This window comes from Portunus trituberculatus, chromosome 33, assembly GCF_017591435.1.
Source record: "Portunus trituberculatus isolate SZX2019 chromosome 33, ASM1759143v1, whole genome shotgun sequence".
NCBI lineage: Eukaryota > Metazoa > Arthropoda > Malacostraca > Decapoda > Portunidae > Portunus > Portunus trituberculatus.
In genome coordinates, this window is record NC_059287.1 from 1,924,259 (window position 1) to 1,947,341 (window position 23,083).

Genomic DNA, 23,083 nt, shown 5'->3' on the forward strand with positions numbered 1-23,083 from the left:
TAATAGTAGAAGTAACAATAGTAGCAGCAGTAGTAGTAGTAGTAGTAGAAGTAGCACCACCCACCTGCATAACCAGAACCAAAATAACACTACGAACACTAAATACAATGTACATAAGTTTGTGTTCCCTGAAATGGATAGATAAAACACCATTCTTAAATAAAAAAAATAAAAAAGATAAGAAAAGCAAAGGTCAGGAGTGAAGGCCATTTACGAGGAAAAGTAAAATGAAAATGGAATCTTGGAAATGTATAAGAAAGGAGAGGAGGAAGTAAGAATGTATAAAGGATGAGAGGGAGAAAGGAAGAAGGTAGAGAGGGAGGGAGGTACAGAGGAGGGAAGGAGGAACAGAGGAAGGGAAAGAATAGAAGTGAGGATGGAGGAAAATGAATGATGAGAGAAGAAGAGAGAGAGAGAGAGAGAGAGAGAAAAATTATCCACTCACTCAGAAAAAGTGGGCTACAAAAGGGGAACAGAAAACGAGAAAAGGAAATGCCATAATGTAAACACAAATGAACAGAGAGAGAGAGAGAGAGAGAGAGAGAGAGAGAGAGAGAGAGAGAGAGAGAGAGAGACGCACTTATAAAAGGAAAACGGTGAAAAGAAAAGGAAATTATATAAACACACACACACACACACACACACACACACACACACACACACACACACACACACACACACACACACACACACACACACAGAGAGAGAGAGAGAGAGAGAGAGAGTAGAAAGCAGCCTCCTCAAGTGTGCGACGCAAATTAATGGACTCAAATTCTATTCATCGTGAGCGCCGCGGGGACGTGTGGCGAGGGAAAGAAAGCACCCAGGAGATTCTTTAGGCGGGAGGGGCGAGAGAGGGCATCGCTGAGCCCTTCCAGAGACCAGGGAGGAGGAGGAGGAGGAGGAGGAGGAGGAGGAGGAGGAGGAGGAGAAAGAGCAAAAATTGAATGAAAACCGGACCAAGGATGAGGAGGAAGAATAGAAGACCCAAAGAAATAAGATGAGGAAGAAATAGAATGAACTAACGAAAGGAAAATGAGGAATGAGAGTAGAAGGAAGAAAGAAGAAGGAAGATAAGGAATAGAGCGAAAATTTGACGAAGGAAGAGTAATAAGAGAAAATATATCAAAGGAAGAGGAGAAGTTTCCGGAATAACTAAGATTAGGAAAGAGGAGGAACAGAAGGAAGACTGAGGATGGAGAAAAAAATATATTGAGAATAAACCCAAAGAATGGAAGGAGTAGAAAGGAATGTTGATAGTGATTAGGAAGTAGCAGAAAGAAAAGGAGAAATAGAAGGAAAAAGAAAGAAAAAATGAAAGAAAACACGATAAGTCAAATGTTTTTTTAGGAATGAAGAATATAAGAAATGTAAAAATAATGTTTATTAGTAAAAGAAAAACAGAAAGGAAAAGAGAACGAAGGAATGCTAAAAAAAAATAGTAGTAGTAGTAATAGTAGTAGTTGTAGCAATAGTAGTAGTAGTAGTAGTAGAAGTAGTAGTAGTAGTAGTAGTAGTAGTAATAGTATACGAGATAGACTAGTATAAGAAGAGAAAGGAGTAGGAAAGTAGAATGAAAGAAAGAAGTTTAGTGAAATAAAATGTTCAGATTGTTTACTTTTTTTTTCTCCTTTTTTTTCGTCTTACTTAAAAAACTCAACATTTTCAATAGACACGAGTAAGTTTAGATTGTCCTTTCCCTAAAACGCCTTTGAAAATAGCAGAGTTTTTTTTCTAGTATTTTTGTAAGCTATTTTTCCTCTCTCTCTCTCTCTCTCTCTCTCTCTCTCTCTCTCTCTCTCTCTCTCTCTCTCTCTCTCTCTCTCTCTCTCTCTCTCTCTCTCACACATCTTATCGTCCATCTAAGTTTTTCTTTTTTGCTTTCAATTATTTTACTTTCTTATCCTTTTATTCTCATCTGTTTTCAATTTTCTTCTCTATTTGATATTTTTCTGCTATTTATTTTCCTTTAATCTCTTTTCCTTTTCTTTCTCCTCTCTTTCCTCTTTTTCAATTTCGTTATCTTTAGTTTATTTTTCTTCTGTCTGTTTTCCTTTTCCATATTTTCTTAATTTTCTCGTCTATATCTTCTCTATATGTTTTTCTCTCTTTTTCTTTTTCGTTTCTTTCTTCCTTTACTTTTATTCTCTTCATCTCTTCCCTCCTCCCCCCCACACAGGACCTTCTTACTTTTTGTTGTTTACATTTTTCCCTTTTTCTTTTTTTTCGGCCATTTCTCCTCCCCTTCCTCTCTTTTCCCCTCGTGCCTCCCCTCTCCGCCTTCTTCCTCCGTGAAAAGTCCCCTTCCATTTTTATCTTAACGTAATCCTCTTTGCCTTAATATTTCCTCGCGTCTATTCTCTCTCTCTCTCTCTCTCTCTCTCTCTCTCTCTCTCTCTCTCTCTCTCTCTCTCTCTCTCTCTCTCTCTCTCTCTCTCTCTCTCTCTCTCTCTCTCTCTCTCTCTCTCTCTCTCTCTAAACTTTATTTTTGTGTTTTCTATCCTGTATTTTTCCATTTTGATATTGACATTTCTCTCTCTCTCTCTCTCTCTCTCTCTCTCTCTCTCTCTCTCTCTCTCTCTCTCTCTCTCTCTCTCTCTCTCTCTCTCTCTCTCTCTCTCTCTCTCTCTCTCTCTCTCTCTCTCTCTCTCTCTCTCTCTCTCTCTCTCTCTCTCTCTCTCTCTCTCTCTCTCTCTCTCTCTCTCTCTCTCTCTCTCTCTCTCTCTCTCTCTCTCTCTCTCTCTCTCTCTCTCTCTCTCTCTCTCTCTCTCTCTCTCTCTCTCTCTCTCTCTCTCTCTCTCTCTCTCTCTCTCTCTCTCTCTCTCTCTCTCTCTTAGGACATTTTCCCTCCTGTTTGGACCCTCCGTAGGTTTTCATTTTTCAAACTTCCACCGTCATTAATAGTGTTCGCAAAACTTCCATTTGTGTTGTAAGTTGCAGACGAAGTAAATTTCCTCGCCCTGCCTCCGGGCTAACTGGAGGTATAATTAATTGCTCCCGAGTATTTGAGAGCCGGAGATGGAGGAGGAGAAACGGGAGGTGTTGGAGGGTGAGGAGGAAAGAGTGTGAAGAAGGAAGGCTTGAGAGAAAAAGGTGGTGATGGTGGTTGTGTTAATGGTCTTGAGTGATAGATAAAGATGATGGGGTGAAGGATTGTTACAGAGAGAGAGAGAGAGAGAGAGAGAGAGAGAGAGAGAGAGAGAGAGAAATGTCAATCAAATAAGTGAAATAGTAAAACAAGACACACACACACACACACACACACACACACACACACACACACACACACACACACACACACACACACACACACACACACACACACACACACACACACACACACACACACACACACAGGCACTGGTATAAAATTTCCTTCTTAGTCTGTGTTTTCCGTCTGTCTTTTGTTTCCAGTCCAGCCTATTGTACCCTCGCATTGTGCTCCTGTTTTTTGCGAGTTATATCCTTCAGTTAGATGGACCTCCTCCCCTCACCCTCCTCCTAGCACTCTTTCCCTACTCCCTCTCTCCCTCTCTCCCTTCTACACATTAAGCCTCTCTTCTCAGATCTACCAGAGAGAGAAATGCCAACATTGTCTCTCCATTTCTCATTTTACAAACGTTTGATATTTTTCTTAGCTTTGGGTTCATGTTTTCTTTACAGCTGTTTTTTTTTTGGACATGCAAGTGTGTGTGTGTGTGTGTGTGTGTGTGTGTGTGTGTGTGTGTGTGTGTGTGTGTGTGTGTGTGTGTGTGTGTCTACAGGGAAGGAAGGAAGGAAGAGCCAGATGACAAGGGATAAATGGTGTGTTTTTGTTATTGTTGATTTTGAAATGGTTCGTTGTTAGGGTCTGTTTTGATGTCTGTTGTGATGAGAGAGAGAGAGAGAGAGAGAGAGAGAGAGAGAGAGAGAGAGAGAGATGGAAGAGAACACACAGATACAACGACTAGAAATAAAAATAACAAAGTTTTAGAAATAATGGAAGTCGTGTGTGTGTGTGTGTGTGTGTGTGTGTGTGTTTGTGTTTGCCTGTCTGTCTGTCTGTATGTTCATGTCAATCAACGAATCCATTAAACACACACACACACACACACACACAGAGAGAGAGAGAGAGAGAGAGAGAGAGAGAGAAAGGGAAGAAGAGAATAGAAGAGAAGGTAGGAAAGATAGAGAATAAGAATAGGGAGGGGGAGAATAGTGGACAGAGAATATAGGGTTGGTAGTGTTAATGGAATAGATGTCCCCCTGATACCCTCCTTACCACCCAAACGAATGCCTCCTGCAACTGTCAGTCACTTTGTATTGTGGTGAAAAGGAAAGGCAGAACAAACAGTAATGATGTAAAGAAAAATTACATGTTTTTTTTTTTTTATTTACACTCCTTCTGTTACCATTAGTGTTGTTGTTGTCGATGTTATTGTTATGTTGGATATTATTATTGTTATTGTTTTTTTATTATTTTTATTGTTATTGTTGTAATTTTATTATTATTATTATTATTATTATTATTATTTTTTTTTATTATTATATATTATTATTATCATCTTTCAAATCGATACAACAACATCAACGACGATAACAACAACAATAACAACAACAACAATAACAAAAACAACAACAACAACAACAATAACAAGGACGACGACGACGACAATAACATCAACAATAACTACTACCACTACTACTACTACTACTACTAATAATAATAATAATAATAATAATAATAATAATAATGATAATAATTAACAATATTTTTACTACCATTACCACCACTTCTACTTCCACTACCACCACCATCACTACTACTACTTCTACCACCACTACTACTACTACTACTTCTACCACCACTTCTACTACTACTACTACTACTACTACTACTACTACTACTACTACCACCACTTCTACTACTACTACTACTACTACTACTACTACTACTACTACTATTACGACATTTCTTTGTGTAATTATTTATTTTAACGAGTTTGCATTGCTCTTTCTTCTTCCCCTTCTTCTTCTTGGTCTTCTTTTCTTCTGCTTTGCCACTACTCCTTATCTCCTCCTCCTCCTCCTCCTCCTCCTCCTCCTCCTCCTCCTCCTCCTCCTCCTCCTCCTCCTCCTCCTCTTCCTCCTCCCTCCTTCTTCCTGTCTCATTATTTTCTGCAGCCCATTTGTTTCTTCTTTGTCCTTCCTTCACTCTTACTAATTCCTTCTTTTACTGTTTTCTCTCTTTTTCTCTTTCTCTCTGTTTGCCGTAAGTCTCTCTCCCTTCTCTCCTAAATCCCCTTAGTCTTCCCTTCATCACAGCGCCAACTCCCCTCTCTCTCTCTTTTTCTCTCTCTTTCTCTCTCTTTTCCCTCTCCTCCTCCTCCTCCTCCTCCTCCTCCTCCTCCTCCTCCTCCTCCTCCTCCTCCTTTTCTTCTTCATATTTGCGTTTTGTTATTACGTTTTGTTTTGTCTATTCTTTTTTTTTTTTTTTTTTATTTTGATGTATTTCTATGTGTGTGTGTGTGTGTGTGTGTGTGTGTGTGTGTGTGTGTGTGTGTGTGTGTGTGTGTGTGTGTTCTTTTCTTCTTCCACATGTTTATTTTGCTATTTTCGAGTTTCTTTTCCTCTTTTTCCTCCTCTTCCTTCTCGTCCTCCTCCTCCTCCTCCTCCTCCTCCTCCTCCTCCTCCTCCTCCTCCTCCTCCTCCTCCTCCTCCTCCTCTTCATTAGTAAACATATTGTATTATTAAACCTCTAATTGACTTCTGTTTGTTATGCTTACGTCTCTCTCTCTCTCTCTCTCTCTCTCTCTCTCTCTCTCTCTCTCTCTCTCTCTCTCTCTCTCTCTCTCTCTCTCTCTCTCTCTCTCTCTCTCTCTCTCTCTCTCTCTCTCTCTCTCTCTCTCTCTCTCTCGCCCCAGGGAGTAATAACAAGTCACATTCTGTCTCATAAGAACGTTGTGACTCCTCCCTCTCTCTCTCTCTCTCTCTCTCTCTCTCTCTCTCTCTCTCTCTCTCTCTCTCTCTCTCTCTCTCTCTCTCTCTCTCTCTCTCTCTCTCTCTCTCTCATTAACTCTCCCGTCCCTCTCCTCACACTTCGCCATTTCCTGTTTCTGCAAGCTGTCTCCTCCTCCTCCTCCTCCTCCTCCTCCTCCTCCTCCTCCTCCTCCTCCTCCTCCTTCTCCTCCTCCTCCTTTTTCCTCCTCCTCCTCCTCCTCCTCCTCCTCCTCCTCCTCCTCCTCCTCCTCCTCCTCCTCCTCCTCCTCTTAAAATATCTACTCACCCATTCAGCAACTCTAACCTCCCCATCTCTCTCTCTCTCTCTCTCTCTCTCTCTCTCTCTCTCTCTCTCTCTCTCTCTCTCTCTCTCTCTCTCTCTCTCTCTCTCTCTCTCTCTCTCTCTCTCTCTCTCTCTCTCTCTCTCTCTCTCTCTGTTAATACCTTCCCCAGGGCATCACTTCTTCCACTCTCTTTCTCTCTCTCCCTCTCTCTTTTTCTTCTCTCCCATCCCTCTTTCCCTCTATTGCTCCCTATTCTCTCTCTCTCTCTCTCTCTCTCTCTCTCTCTCTCTCTCTCTCTCTCTCTCTCTCTCTCTCTCTCTCTCTCTCTCTCTCTCTCTCTCTCTCTCTCTCTCTCTCTCTCTCTCTCTCTCTCTCTCTCTCTCTCTCTCTCTCTCTCTCTCTCTCTCTCTCTCTCTCTCTCTCTTAGTTTCCTCATCTCTTATTTCCTGTGTTCCATATTTTTTCATCTAATGCGTAGTTTTCTTTTCTATATATTTCCTCGTTTCTTGCCTTTCCTCTATTGTTTTTTTCCTTCCTATCATGTTCGTCTCCTTTTTGTCTTCACTGTTTCCTCTTGTCCTTCATCTCTCCAGTCATTTCCTCTTTCCCTCTATCAAATGTTGGTGAGTTTCTACTTTCACCGTCTCTGGATTTCTAGATGAAGTGAAACACACACACACACACACACACACACACACACACACACACACACACACACACACACACACACACACACACACACACACACACACACTCTGTCTCTCTCTCTCTCTCTCTCTCTCTCTCTCTCTCTCTCTCTCTCTCTCTCTCTCTCTCTCTCTCTCTCTCTCTCTCTCTCTCTCTCTCTCTCTCTCTCTCTCTCTCTCTCTCTCTCTCTCTGCTCCTCCGCCTTTCATTTGCATCACATTTTACCTCCCGTTTCATTTCCATCATTTGCTCCACGTAATATATGTTTTTTTTTATTCCCTTCCCGCTCTCTCTCGCTCTATTTCCTCGTATTTGGTCTTGTTTCGTTCCACTCGTATTTTATTTTTGTTATGTTCCACTCCCTCCCCGCGCCGGGCTGTGTTTTCCATAATATGCCCGATGACCTTCAGATTACACCAAATTAATAACCTAAATATTTCAGATCGCAGTAGCCAATCCGCTTTAGCTTGGCGAGGGAAAAATGTTCCACCAACCGATGAGTTATTAATTATTCCTATTGTTTCCGTATCTTTCACTAAAAAAAAAATCATACGTGAATGTTATCTATCGCTGGCGTGTTTATTATTTACCGTTGTACGTAACTTGCCCTGAATTATTGCTGTGCTTTTGGGAAAGTTGTAGGCTGGTGTTAGTTTCGTAAAGCCTCGCCTGGAACCTTCACGGAGATGCGTCCTTCCAATACTGCTGCCTTGGCATCTACGGCAGAACCATTATATCTGTAGGCTGCGTAGGCGCTTTCCCCGGCCAGTGTCTCAGGGCGTCATCTGGTGCGTCCCTGGCGTGGCGGGAGGGTCAGCTGAAGTGTCAGTGAGGCGGCAGCAGCAGCAGGCAGGGAGGGACGCGGCCAGGCAGGTACACACACTAATGCATTACGGCCAGCCTCTGACGGAGCAGAAAGCAAACAAAGAACCCCGTGTGGCCGCGGCAGGTGGCTTGGAGGGGCGGTCTGGTGGAGGCGGGGAGGGTGGAGGCAACACGCACCACGCACCGCCAGGGCCGCCCTCACCCAGCCCTGCAGTGCCCTGGTTGGGATGGGCGGCTCAGTGACCTTGACAGCGTGTGCTCGCAGCGTGACGAGGCAAGGCCGGCCAAGCGAGGGCAGGCGGCGGCGCCTCGCCACGCTGCTTGTTGACCGTTGCACCGCACGGCGGCGCTTGCCGATGGAGAAATGCGCATATTCCGTGCAAATATTCCGCAGTGGCCCAGAAGACGGGACTGTTTGGTGCAATACAAATACACACGATGCCCGGAATGATCACGGCGCCTGCATCTCCACCAAATGTTATTAGAAACTTGAAAATTGCTGGAAAATATTATATAAAGCTTCTAGATATTGTGGGAATAATATTGGAGAGTAGGAGGCGCTTTTACGCCTGTTGGACTCGGCCAGCTCGCTCACGCGGCCCCAAGTGGGGAAATTTTTGCTGCTCTCAGAAAAACATTCCCGATGGAAAATATCCATCGCTTGTGTAAGAGGTAAGCCTTTAAGGGGATCAAAGGTTACCAAATTCCTTCTATTAAATGGGCATAGCCGAAACGAGAGAACCCTTGCTACCTCTCTCTCTCTCTCTCTCTCTCTCTCTCTCTCTCTCTCTCTCTCTCTCTCTCTCTCTCTCTCTCTCTCTCTCTCTCTCTCTCTCTCTCTCTCTCTCTCTCTCTCTCTCTCTCTCTCTCTCTCTCTCTCTCTCTCTCTCTCTCTCTCTCTCTCTCTGCGGATGTAAGCGTGTTTACGAATTATGCTGTACAACATACCACACACACACACACACACACACACATACACACACACACAGTCTTCATTCTGTGCTCCAATCCTCTCGTGATGGACAATAATGAGGCCTGAGTTCTTTCATATATCGTCTGAGGAGACTCGAGGAGGTGAATTGAGGTGAAGTGGAGTCGTGTGGAAGCAAGTGGCGGTGCGCAGATGAGAAGTGGAAACGTGTGGACCTTGGCATTATGTTAAAAATAGGCCTGATTTGCGTGGCGGCATCGTGAAAGGCGGGAATTTGTGCCGTATTTGTTTTTGTGTCAGTTGTAATCTCGATATAAATCCCAATAAGAGGTGGATTAGTTTTGAAGATAATAGATAGTGAGTTTATTGTTTTGGGGGATTGCTTTAGTCTTGTCTTTTGTTAGATAACCTCCATACTTGAGCCACTTACACTCTAATACTTGGTGCATGAATGATTGAAAATGCTAGCTTCCTTATAGTGAACTGTGGCAGCTCCGCACCTAAGAGTTTCACGACGGGCGAGGTGAGGACTGTGGTAACGTGTTGAGATGGAGAGTAGCAACATTATGGGGAGCAGGGAAGGTAGAGGCAGGGAAGGCGGGAGAGGGAGGGAGTATTATGGTCGCTGCTGGGAGGACGCTGAGGCCAAGGGGGAAATTACACCCACTCCATCACCCACTGAGTCTCTTCGGGGAGGAGAAGAACCATTGTTTCACGTTGGGGGCGTTGTTTGAGTTGCCAAAAGTCTCTCCACTATTCATTCCTAACCCTAACCTCCTCTCTCCCTCTCCTCCACTATCCCTTTCCTCCCCACAAACCCACATCACCCCAATTACTACATCATTTATCCACTTCCCATTATCCACCAAATGTCCTCTACCACACTATCTCTCCTGGGATATCTTTCAAATGCTCTCCCTCTTCCACATATCACCTCACACGAGTATACCATTCTATCCTCACCCATACTAAAGGCTCTCTCACTCATCCTCTTCCTCTCAACGTTCCTTCACTCATTCTACTCATATAATTTCCTCCAATGTCCTTATTCAATAGCTTCCCATCTTCTGTCAATTCCTTATTCATATAAAAACTCTATTCTCTCCCATATTAAAGGCTTTCTCATTCATTCTCTTCCAACTAATCATTCTACCCAAATAACTTCCCCCAATGACTTTATTCAACAGCCTCCCATCTTCTGTCAATGTCCCATCCTAAGAAAATGTAAGAATGTGGCATCGTTTAACTGAAATTGTGTTGAATAGACTAACAATTGACAGCTGAAATGAAGAAAGAATATGGAAAAAGATAAGATCAAGATGTATAATAGGAACATAATGATAGACGTATTTTAAAAACCTAATGAACAAAGAGCACATGTATTAATTCACCTCCAGCCGTTGTAGTGAATCATTTTCCGCAGCAGACGTTGAGAAATTGATGACAAAATGATTAATAGTTGTTTTACCCAGGAGTCAGGAGAAGGCGCAAGAAATACTCAGGTGACAACAAGACTATTAATTTCCTTCTTTTTTTCCTCAGGTACGCGTGTTAGTGAAGAGAAGCGAGGCACAGGTGAGGAAAGAGCATGAGGGAGAGATCGGTGGAGAAGGAGGAGGAGGAGGAGGTGAAGGTGAAGAAGTAGGAGGAAGAGAACAAGAAGGAGGAGGAAGAAACAACAAAGAGGAGGACAATAGCAAAAAGATCTTTAAGAGAGAGAGAGAGAGAGAGAGAGAGAGAGAGAGAGAGATAATAAAATGGTTCAGTAAAGATTTGCATGACTGGCAAGGAAAAGGAAGACAAATAGTAAGAGAATTGGGAGAGGAAGGGAGAGGATAATGGTTAGAGATAAAAGGAGGAAAGAGATTAAAAGTTGAGAAGAATTTTTTCCTGTCTTAGAAAACAAATATTAGAGACATTAGCCGTGTGTGTATGTGTGTGTGTGTGTGTGTGTGTGTGTGTGTGTGTGTGTGTGTGTGTGTGTGTGTGTGTGTGTGTGTGTGTGTGTGAGTTAATTATACGAAGATGTGTCTGTCTATTTGTATCTCTTATGCATGTAAGTGTGTCTCTATGTTTGTCAATATGTTTTTTTTATATATATTTACTGTCTGTCTATGAAGATCAATATATTTCCTTTTTATACACCAATGTTTATCTCTCTATTCTTTCTAAAAAAAATACTTATTTATCTCTATGTATATCTGTCTATTTCTCTCTGTACAATTATCAGTGTCTATATCTATCCGTATGACGATTTTTCTCTATGTAGATCTGTACGTTTGTTATTGAGAATGTATCCCAGTCTGTCTTTCTGCCCGTCCGTTTATGCCCCATCTGTTTCCGTGGCGCTGTGTCTTGTGTGTGGAAGAAGAGTCGGAGTTGGATCTGGTCTCTGGGGAGTAATTTCACACACAACTAGGCAGAGCTGATGCACCGCCAGGGACAGCGCTCCTAATGCTTGCCTTGGAATATTCATGAGGTGTTTTTTAATCGGCTTCTTCCCTTGGTTATTGCAGACTTTAAGGTCATTCCCTCTTGCTTACTGCTCTCAATTCTCTCCCTCCCTTCCTTCCTTCCTTCCTTGCCCTTCCCTTGCCGATGGTCTTTTGTTTATTGGTTCGTTTGTGTGTCGCAGGAAGGAACTTGTCCTTTCGTTTCCTGTTTCATTTCTTTCTTTTTTTAGTTTGTCTTTTCTTGTTTTTGGTCATGTTCACATTTGTTGTACTTATGTGTGTGTTTGTTATTGTTGACGTGTGTTTTGAAATATGAGGTTTCGGGTGATCTCTCTCTCTCTCTCTCTCTCTCTCTCTCTCTCTCTCTCTCTCTCTCTCTCTCTCTCTCTCTCTCTCTCTCTCTCTCTCTCTCTCTCTCTCTCTCTCTCTCTCTCTCTCTCTCTCTCTCTCTCTCTCTCATCTCGTCTTTCAGAATACTTAAGTTAGAAAATTTTAGTGAAATCTTGGAGAGAAAGAGAGAGAGAGAGAGAGAGAGAGAGAGAGAGAGAGAGAGAGAGAGAGAGAGAGAGAGAGAGAGAGAGAAAGGGGCAGGAAAGCTAGGTAGTCAAATAAACAAGAACGCAGACATGCCTGTGTAAAACATTCACACACACACACACACACACACACACACACACACACACACACACACACACACACACACACACACACACACACACACACACGCACACGCGCGCGCATTTTGTCTGATGGACGTAGCGTTTTCAGAAAGCCGCCGTGACAAGCGACTGATGACGTATTTGACAGACAAACATCCAAGCGAACAAATTTACATAGATGATGAGAACTCCGACTCTCGTCTCGTAGAAGCTTTGTTTGTTGGTGTGTGTGTGTGTGTGTGTGTGTGTGTGTGTGTGTGTGTGTGTGTGTGTGTGTGTGTGTGTGTGTGTGTATGATTGCCACTCACACGTACACTATCATTTACTCTCTCTCTCTCTCTCTCTCTCTCTCTCTCTCTCTCTCTCTCTCTCTCTCTCTCTCTCTCTCTCTCTCTCTCTCTCTCTCTCTCTCTCTCTCTCTCTCTCTCTCTCTCTCTCTCTCTCTCTCACCTACTTTCTAATATATTTCTTAATTTTATCTTCTGCAATCATTATTTTGTTATTATTTATCTATTTTTTTCTTTCTCTATAAACAAAATTTTCCAGTATTAATATTTTAGAGCTATTCATTAAAGCGTTAATTTTTATGTATGTTGGTGAAATTTAGAGCAGAAAGGAAGGTATGGCTTAAACAGGTCGCAGATTATGCTGTGTAATAAGCACTTTATCACCACATCTTCTCATCACTCCCTCCTCACCAGCATATAATCAATACCACTTCGTCACTGCCTCGTTCTTGCCACCATCTCGTCTGGACTCTAATATTATCCTCATCAACACTCCATCTTCGTCTTACTGCTTCATCCACCACCACCACCACCACCACCACCACCACCACGTCATCACTAACACGTCACCACCACCTACATACACGCAACACGCTCTAATATTTACACTCATCACTCCCCACGAACGAATTTACATCACCAAACACACACACACACACACACACACACACACACACACACACACACACACACACACACACACACACACACACACACACACACACACACACACACACACGGTCCCTTCATACTGTCATGCGTCATACCCACATTCATAGCAATTAGTGATCCATTTTGTATGAGGCATTTTTGCTATCTAACGAAGTGCTAAGCTGAGGGGACCCTAGAGAGCGCCGTCCACTTCCTCACCCCTTTTCTCTGCCCCCTTTCCCTACTCCCTTGCTATCGCCCTGCTTCCCATGAGCGTGTGTTTGGCATGGTCACTACTACGCCCTCCTATACTCTTATGCTTCTTCCCTCTCCCTTCCCACGCTTACCTCTTTCTTGTTCTTTTTTATGCTTTTCTTTCGTCTTTCTTCCCATTTTCTCTTTCTCGCTGTTCTCTTCCTTTTCCCCTTTCTAAGTTCACCCACACGCACTCTTCCTACCTATCTTCTCTCCCTCCCCTCTCCCTCCTTTCCTTTCCAATCTCTCCCTTACCATCTGTTCTCTCTCCTTTCCTCTTCCTGGTAAATCCTCCTCTTTCTTGTTCCACGTTCTTCTCTTCCCCTTTCCACTTTTCAGCTTCCATTTTCCCAGGTGTTTCCTTTCTTTTTTCGTTTTCCTCTCAGTGTTTCTTTCCTTGCCACCACCTCTTTCCTTTCCGTTCCTCCTTTCCCCTTCCGTCACGCAAGATGGAAGTCTGGATGCGTGCAGGAAAGTTTTATGGAGTACTTGTTGCTTTGTATACTTTCTTTCTTTCCTACTTATTCAGATTATATTTATGGATTTATGTGTGTTTATGGGTTTTTCTCCTTGATTTCCAGACTTGTTTCTCATTATTTACTTGTCCGTTCCATTCCTGTGCTTTTTTTGCAACTTTTTTTACATTCTTTTTATTTTACTTCTATTTTTTCTACTTTTTTCGGATTCTCCTCCTTTTTTTTTCAATCTGATAAAATGTTCCTATATTTGTCCTTAAACTTTCTTTCCACGCATTACTTCTATATTATTTTCCCGCTCGATTTCACTATTTTCTATCGTTACTTTCAATATACCTTCTACTTTCTTTTTTTAACTAATTTTTCCAATACTGATGTTCTTTTCTTCTCTTTCCCTTTCCCTCTCGCTTTATTCTTAACTTCCCAGCTCGCATTTTTAGTGACTATCTATTTTTTTTTTTTTTTTTGCTTTATATCCCCATTACACTTTTACGTAACATTTCATTCAGCACTACATCACCCGTGCACAAGTCTCTCCCTTTCATCTTTCCACTAATACTTCCAAACCTTCCTTTAATCATTCGCTCCTCTCCTTTTCTTTTGATACTTTTTTTTGTCGATACTCTTTTTCTCTTCCCTCACTCTTTTTTTTATTGGGACTGAAGGGAGAAAGAGAGAGAGAGAGAAAGGAGTGAGTGAGGGGCGACTTCTAATAACGAAGCTGTAGGTAATGGCCTCCGTCTTGGTATCTCTCGCCGCACTTTAGCGAGGGAGTGACGCCGCTGACATGCCGTGGCAGGCGGGGGATCTTGCGCCGTGTTTTTCTCCCTCCGTGGCTTCCAGTGAGAACAGCCGCTGAATTAAGGTTTCTTCCCTCTCCTAATAACGGTAATTGAACCGCTGCGGTGCCTCGTCTCTTTGTAGTCCACAGGGGAGCGTCTCTCTTTCACTACCGCCCCCTCCTTGCTACTCCTACATCCTCGCTTCGTCACCCCACTCCTTCCCCAGCTCCTCACCTCCACTCCGCTCTTCCACCCCATTTCCCACATCCACCACACTCCTCTCTATCTCTCTCTCCTCCTATCTTCTACTACGCACTATTTTTTTTTCTTTCGTCACCCGAACTTGCCACCTCCACACTCATCCAGCTCCTCTTGTCTTCTACTATTCATTTCTACCACTATTTCTCCCCTGGTCTCCCCAACTTGCCACCTCCACACTCCTCGAGCTCCTCTTGTCTTGTACTATCCATTTCTACCACTATTTTTCACCTCGTCACCCCTGCCTACCTCCACACTTCTCGCTCCTCCAAGTCTGCATCCTCCACCGCATCTGTCATCGGCAAACCACAGACTCCGCGCCTCTGTCAATTATCCTACAATCGTTACTAGGAGAAACAATACCAAGCCTCCTCTTTTAATAACAGGTAGGCGCTTGCATCGACAGAGGGAGAGACAGAGAGAGGGAGAAGGTTGGTCGTATTGACTTGAGACGTCACTGACAATTCATCACCTGTGCTATAGACCAAGACCGAGATTCAGTTCCCACGCCTACCACCAGATGTCACTGCTTTTGTTTACTTTCTGTGCTCTCTCTGTCTTTGTCTCTACCACCACCACGAAGGCTCAAAAAACATACATTTATTCTGCTTACTATTTGGTGATTATATATAGCTTCAGAAACTTATGTAGTGTTTAAAATAGTAAAGACTCTGGCCATGAAACTTCTGACTTCCATAGACCTTTCTTAATGCCAATAAAATCGTCTAATCACACCCAAAACTCAAGGTGAAATTGCGTTCCAGTACTGAAGTGGTTAACGTGATACTTTTCTGATACATTTGATCGTAAAGTGTGTTTCATATTTGCGAAAGTAAAAGGTGAGGTGGTTATTGTGAGGGGAAGGACTGGAGGGGTAGGAAACACACTCTCTCTCTCTCTCTCTCTCTCTCTCTCTCTCTCTCTAGCGGCGGGAGGCACCTGGCAATATATTTAAGAGGTTTTCCTGAGTGTTTGTTCCGTGCGTGCTGATCCCGCGAGGCCCACCACACTGTCGCCAATGGTTCAAACCCGATACCGCGCCAGTCCCAACCACAGCTGCTCTCCCGGGGCCACCTCCTCCTCTTCCTTCTCCTCCTCCTCCTCCTCCTCCTCCTCCTCTCCTCTTCCTCCTCCTCCTCCTCCTCTTCCTTCTACGTCTCTACTTCCTTCTCGTCCTTCTTTTTTTCCATTCTCTTTTTTTTCGGTTTTTCTCTGTTTGCGTACTCCTCTTTTGTTTCTTCTTCACTTTTCTTTTCTAAATTTCCTTTTCATCTTCCTTCTCTTCTTCCTCCTTTTCTTCCTTATCCTCCTCCTCTTCCTTCATCTCCTCCTCTTTCTCTTATTATCTCTTCTAATCCGTCATCTCTGCATATTCGTTCGGTTCTTCCATATCTCCTTCCTCCTTCCTTTCCTTCTCTTCCTCCTCCTCCTCCTCCTCCTCCTCCTCCTCCTCCTCCTCCTCCTCCTCCTCCTCCTCCTCCTCCTCCTCCCTCCCAGCGCGCCCCATTTTCAACTTTTATATTTCTCAGCAGTCTTTTCTTTCTTTTCTCAAGTTACTTATTTTCATATAAAATTTACGTTCTTCTCGCATCATTTTATTTTATGGACTCTTATGCCTTCCACCTTTCCCCCTCTTTCTCCTCCTCCTCCTCCTCCTCCTCCTCCTCCTCCTCCTCTTCCTACTGTTCCCTTCGGTCTTCCTTTTTCATCCCTCTCGTCACACTCCGGGCCTCAGTCGTCCCCGCCTCGTCCACTCGCGATAATTGAGTTCTTTCCTTTATTTCTTACACATTTCTTCGTTCTCAACCTTCCCCTTCCCCTCCAGTACTACCACCACTACCACCACCACTACTGCTCACATCACCATTATTTTGAAGCGTTGACACCATTTCTCACACACACCATAACTCACATCACCACTTCCTCCTCTTCTCTTCTCCACTGCCTTTGTATTTGCACCGCCACCTCTGTCACCAACACCTCTGCACCACTTCACCACTCCACCTCATCAGAACTTTGTCTCTATGTTATTTAACCACTTCCACACACACACGCACACACGCACACGCCTCCACTTCAACCTTCTGTCATTAAGTACCTCGCCTGAGAGAACTGAGGGAAGGTGTTTGGAAGTTCTATGAAGGTTATGAGCAGAGCAACGCCTGTTTTCGTTCCCCCTCCTCGTGTGTCTGCTGTTTCATTTTCCCGCTCGGTAGCTGGAAACGCACGCGGGGAGACAGACTGGTGATGGATGGTGACCTCACGAAGCAAGCCGCACCTCAGCCGTATAATGCTTGATCTCGTTGACTTTAATGCCGTGGTCATAAGCGTGGTGTTGTGGCGCGCCGTGTTACATTATGGATGAGGAGGCGTTCCTTGATCTAAGCTGCGGTCCCTTTCGTCCATCCATCCTTCACACACACACACACACACACACATACACACACACAGGCATGATAGGAAAGAAAGAGCTTAATATCTGTTTTGTTTTGTTTTTCTCAACGGAAGACAGAAAACTGTTAGAAATTAAATCATAAAGCTTTCAGATCATAAAGCTTGTAGCCGCTGACACACACACACACACACACACACACACACACACACACACACACACACACACACACACACACACACACACACACACACACACAAGTAAAGATTTTGATGAGATTTTTCTTGCTATATCCTGAAAAAGTTACATCAATTTATTTAACAGAATGATACATGATTTACATTTTAACTTCATTGTAGCCACTACTACTCTCCCTTCATACCAACTTTTGCCTTATTACGAACAGAAAAAAAACGCTAAAAAATAAGCTGATAAATATAGAAATAAAAAACAAATAATAGGACATTTAATTCACACCCACAGGAACACACACTTCACACTGGCACACAAATTTGACAAGCAGTTTATAATTCTTCAGTGTGCAAGACGAGTGAGTAAGATGGAATTATGCTTCACACTAGAGAATGAAGAGGAGGAGGAAGAAGAAAAAAGAGGAAGTGAAGGCAAAGGAGAAGCATCTCCAGAAGGAAGAAAGAGGAGGAGGAGGGAGGAGGAAGAGGAGGAAAGAAGATGAAGGAATTTGTAGTCTTGGTGGCAGTGAAGTGTGATGATTACACACTGAGGGCTGCTGTTCACACTGGCAAGACGGATGCGATAGGAAAGTAAATGCGAGGCGATAGAAATTACATCATATTCTGGCAGGGAAATGATGAGAAGCGGTATTTTTCTCGCCAGTAAGTGCGGGAAAGATGACATAATGATATAAACTGTTAATACTCGAGGAGAGAAATACGGGTGGGAGAATGCGTTAGGACAATGTGAAAGGGTATATATTGTTCGCGTTACGTAGAGATTGCAGGAGAGTACAGAGGAGTGATGTGTACTGCTGGTTTTGATCGCTTTTTCGTGGAAGTCTTCGCTGAGTGTGACATACGAGTAAAGGATTGTGTGTTGACTTGACGTGGAGTGTTGGGAAAGATTGTTCACGTTCATAGTTCAAACAAATTACAAGTGAGTATGGAAGAAGGATGAGATTGCTGGCTTACTTGTAGCATTTTTATTCGTAGCGAAAGACTTTATTGATTATTCTTCATATTAAAATCTCTCTAGGACATTTTTTGTTCGTCCTAGGAAACCCATGTCACTTTACCAAAACAATGACGATAAAAAGGATTCTCAAAATTAGTTATGCTGTCAGTAATGTAGAGAACACGTTCGTCTTTCTTTTATGTAAGAGGAAAAACTGACCAAGGGCAAACTAAAAGGAAAAAAAGCCCAATTAGTTGCTAGTCCCCTTAAAGGTCCAAAAGAGTTAGTTAAAAAGAAAAAAGATCAATGTGTTAAAACTTCCCTCTTAAATGAAGTCAAGTCATAGGAAGTTGAAATACAGAAGCAAGTTAGAAATACAATACAGAAGCAAGACAATTATTAAATACCACCAAGAATATCGCCAGTTAAAGATCACAATATTCAAAAAATGCTCTTGAATATAAAAAATAAAATACTAGTGCAGTTAATTCACATCCACAGGAACACACACTTCATACTGGCACAGAAACTTGACGAGCACTTTAAGACTACCCCAATGTGAAAGATGTAAAAAAAACTCACCAATTCACAAAAACACCCCATGAAAACCACCTAGCTTCAACTACAGCCTTTCAAAAAACTCGTTAACTATTCTAAACACCCATAAAAACCACACAACATTAACAACCTCCTTTCAAAAGTAGATGTGACAGAGAAGTGTAGTGTTAGAGTATACTTTCCTAAGACAACAGTGTGGCGAGGATCTGCAACCACAACCACAACGACAGCAACAGCCACAACCACAGCCTCGCCCTTCTCCCTGTGGTGCACGCGTTGGGCCGTGATTGTCAGCTTTCATCAGAAGATATCTCCGAGTCGCAATCATCCCCAGCGGAAAGAGAGACGGAAGGGAAAGGCGAGGGAACGTGAGAAAGGGAGAGAGAGAGAGAGAGAGAGAGGGAGAGGGAAAGGAAGGGCATGGTAGGGAGAGAAGTTGGGAAAGGAAGGGAAGGGAAAGGAAAGGAGGTAGGGAGAGAGGCAAAAGAAGAGAGAAAATGAAGAGGGGAGAGAGAAGGAAAGGAAAGAGGAAGGAAACTGGAAAGGAAGAGGATGATAGGGAAGGAAAGAGCGATGGAGGCGAGGAAAAGGAAAGGAAGGTAGGGAGAGAGGCAAAACAAGAGAGAAAAGGAAGAGGGGAGAGGAAAGAGGAGGGAGACAGGAAAAGGAAAAGGATAGTAGAGAAGGAAAGAGGGATGAAGTTAAAGGAAAGGGAAGATAGTGGAGAGAGAGGCAAAAGCAGAAAGAAAATGAAGAAAGGGAGAAAGAGAGAGGGGGGAGCAAAGGAAGGCTATGGTAGGGAGGGGAAAGAGGAATGGAGGGAGGGAGAGAGAGAAGCAAAGTAAGAATAGGGTGAGAAGGGAAAGAGAAGATAGGGAATGGAAAGGAATAGGAAAGAAAGAGAGAGAGAGAGAGAGTGGAGGAAAGAAAATGTAAATGTAAATGATGAAAAAGAAAGAGGAAAAAGAAGGGAGGGAAACGAAAGGAAAAGAAGAAATGGAGGTAATAAATGTAAAAAGAAATAATAGATGAATAGTTGAGAATGGAGAAAGAGGAAGGGAAAAACAAAATAGGAGAAAAAGAGCACGAAGAAGAAAATAACTGTAAAAAGAATATAGAAAAAAAAAGGAAAGAGAAAATCAAAGGAAAAATTAAACAAGTAAGAGAACGAGAAGTAGGAAAAAAAGGAACTAGGAAATAGAACAGAAAAACAAGACGATGAATTAAAGAAATAAGAAAAGAGAGATAAACAGAGAGAAACCACGAAAACACACAAAAAACATAGAAGGAAGCAAGAAAGGAGAAAAAGAAGAAGAAGAAGAAGAAGAAGCAGGAGAGGCAGGCAACATTATTTGAGGAGGCGTCTAAAAATGAAGAGGCGGCTTGCAGGTTTGGTCTTCATTTGGCGGGTGTGGGAAGGCGGGATTGGAGAAGTCTCTATCCAATACACGCGGCGCATCTTATTGTGCATCGCCCGCCGTGTAGGTACAGAGGGCAGCAGCGTGCATTACCTAGATGAGGCGCTGTGATCGATGGAGAGAGAGAGAGAGAGAGACCCACCGACCTCCACCCTTCATGTCCTCCGTCTTCCACTTTCTCTCCTTCTATCCAAGTTTTTTCTCTCTCTCTCTCTCTCTCTCTCTCTCTCTCTCTCTCTCTCTCTCTCTCTCTCTCTCTCTCTCTCTCTCTCTCTCTCTCTCTCTCTCTCTCTCGTATCTTTTTCTGTCTTTTTTTTCGTATTTTTCATTTTTCTCCTTTACTTCTTTTTATTTCGTGTGTTTCTTTCCTTTATTTTCTCTTCTCTCTACCTCTCTACCGTTTTCTTTCTCTAATCTCTTGTTTCTTCTTCCCCTTTCCTCCATCATCTTTACTTCTTCGTCTCTTCCTCCTCGTCTGTTTTTATTTCGCCTTCTTCCTCCCTTCCTCCTTCATCACCTCTTTCCTTCCTCCCTTCCTCCCTTATTTCCTCCGCCAGATTTTTCCCTGTTTGACTTTTATTTTCTTGCCTCATGAGTCATATTTTACTCACAATGATTCCTCATAATCATCCGGATACATCGTACAGCTGCTTGCCTCCTCCTCCTCCTCCTCCTCCTCCTCCTCCTCCTCCTCCTCCTCCTCCTCTTCCTCTTCCTCCTCCTCCTCTTCCTCTTCCTCACTATCTTCGCACACATCACTCTCAATGCCTTCGAGGCCATGAGGAGGAGGAGGAGGAGGAAGAGGAGTAAGAGGATAAAGGAGGAAGATGAATAGGAGGAAGGGGGAAAAGAAGGAAAGGGAGTAGGAGGGAGGGAGAGAGGCCAGGGAGAAGGTGGAGGTGGAAGATGAAGATGAGAGAGAGAGAGAGAGAGAGAGAGAGAGAGAGAGAGAGAGAGAGAGAGAAGGAAGGATTACTCAAGTTTATAGAGGAGAGCGAAACAGCAACAGATCTTTTGCCTCCTGCGTATCTGTCTGAGAACTGAGGTTCGTATTATCAAACACCATTATGTATCACCTCCACTACTTCAAAAGGCTTTATCTAAATTTACACGAGTTTTTCAAGGTGTTTTTACGGTTTTTAGAGGCAAACTGACAAGATTTCTACGTTATTAACTCGAGAAACATTCTTGAAAACAACGCTAATCAAATCTCTGTGGCCTTGGAAAAGAGTCCTTGTGAAAAAGCAAAGTGTTTCTGAGTACATAACTGGTAATGGATTGCTTGGTGAAGTTAGATAGCACAGCAGAAGGCTCCTCCCCTCACTCCACCCACTCCTTCAACTTCCGGTGGCAAGGAATCTTTAGTGAAAGAATTGCCATGAAGAATCAAAAGGAAAAATAGATGATAGAGGAAAACAGAAAGAAGAGGAAGGATAGGAGAAGGAGAAATCGAGGAGGTGGAAGAGGATAAAGAAGAGGAAGAAAAGTAATACGTAGGGATTTGAAAAGGAGTAGATGAAGAGGAAAAAAGAACGAAGTGAGGAAAGAAATATGATAATGACGAAGAGAAGGAGGAGGAGGAGGAGAAGTTGAAAGATTAAGAATAGGAATATGAGTAAAACGAGTAAAACAAGGAAGTGAGGAAGAAAGATGAGGAATAAGAACAACCTGACTCAAATCTTAGTGTCAGTTTCATAGTCTTCACCAGGAAACATTTCGACTGCTTGTGTTTTGTATACTGTGAGCGGCCACAGAGATAACGTGGACCAGTGTAGCGTGGCGAACAGTCTTGCTGGCCTTGGCTGTATCACTCTGGGAAGGAAACTTACATGAAAAAAAAAAAAGAAAACCAGAGGCATAGATAGAATAGGATTGTTGTGACTTGAAAATCGAGGAGAAATGAAATACGTAAGAAAGAAGATAAGAAGGATGAAGAGATGAAGATGGAAGTAAGAAGGAGAAGAATAGATGAAGAAAGAAGATGAGAGACACGAAAGCAGGTACCAAAAGAAAAAGAAACGCATAGATAGATAGAGAGTAAAGGATCGAGATGTGGGAGGTGGATAGATGATGGATTGATGAAAAGTAAAGATGTGCAAGGAGTAAGGGTAAGTGTGGAGTGTGTAGGTGGAGTGCAGGAGAGTGGTAAGGGGAGTGGATATGTGAGAATTATGAAGAGATAGAGGAGAACAGGTGGAGGGGACGAGTGACAGGAGAGTGGGAAGAAGGAAAGGAGGAAGTGAAAGAGGAGATGGAAGATGAGAAAGGGAAGAGGAAGTTGATCTGGAGGAAACGGAGGAGGAGGAGGATTAGAAGGAAGGACATGAACGGATGAGGAATAACACAAGGAGGGAGGAAGAGTAAGAAGGGAGAGAAAATGAAGGTGGTGATTGGATAAGATCGGAGGACTCTGAGAAGCGAAGTGGAGAAAACTTATGCCGAGTATGTGGTAATTGTTTGGCCGCGTCTCGATGATGTGGCGGGGGACAGGGGTGAAGCGACGCCCCCGCCTGCCTTCTGCTCATTATGGAGGTGGGTGGGCGGCAGCAGGCCTTCACCGCCACCCAGAGTGCCCTCACTGCGCCCCTCGTCCACCCAGTCGATAACACCTCGCGTGGGGAAACTGACGCCGCCCGAGTGTCTTTGTCCCCTCCCGAAGGAAGACAGCCCCGCCAGGCATCGTCCCATCCTGCCCCGCCAGGCCTCGCCCCGCCGCTTGACGGAAAAACACAAATTCCATCATTAGCAAACCTTGGCAAACCGACTCGTGGAGCGACGGGAAAAAGTTGCGGACGTGGACCGTTTACTTTACAGTCACTAACTATTGGAACCATTAATTAATTACCAGAAGTGATGTGGGAGGAAAGGAGGGAGAGGGAGAGAGAAGGAGGGAGGGAGGGAAGCGTGCGGGGAGGAGGTGCAGGTGGTGGCGGGTTAAGCTGCCGCCGCGGGAGAGAGCCGGAGATGATTAGATATTGATCGCCGTCGGCCACGAGGCCACATTATGAATCTTTCAAGAAGGAACCCTTGTGTTTACCT

General features: G+C 43.5%; 1 protein-coding gene across 33 annotated transcripts in view; it reads left to right on the forward strand.

Moving 5' to 3' along the window:
- The window catches only part of LOC123512468 (CUGBP Elav-like family member 4), a 754,341-nt gene that overhangs the window by 471,323 nt on the left and 259,935 nt on the right, over positions 1–23,083 (forward strand). For 13 of the 33 annotated variants that reach the window (XM_045268904.1, XM_045268911.1, XM_045268912.1 and 10 more), the window contains one exon: positions 10,249–10,281. The exons of the other annotated variants lie outside the window; for them this stretch is intronic. In XM_045268904.1, the coding sequence (XP_045124839.1) occupies positions 10,249–10,281 (33 nt within the window). The remainder of the gene's footprint in view (positions 1–10,248; positions 10,282–23,083) is intronic. 33 annotated transcript variants of the gene reach the window in all.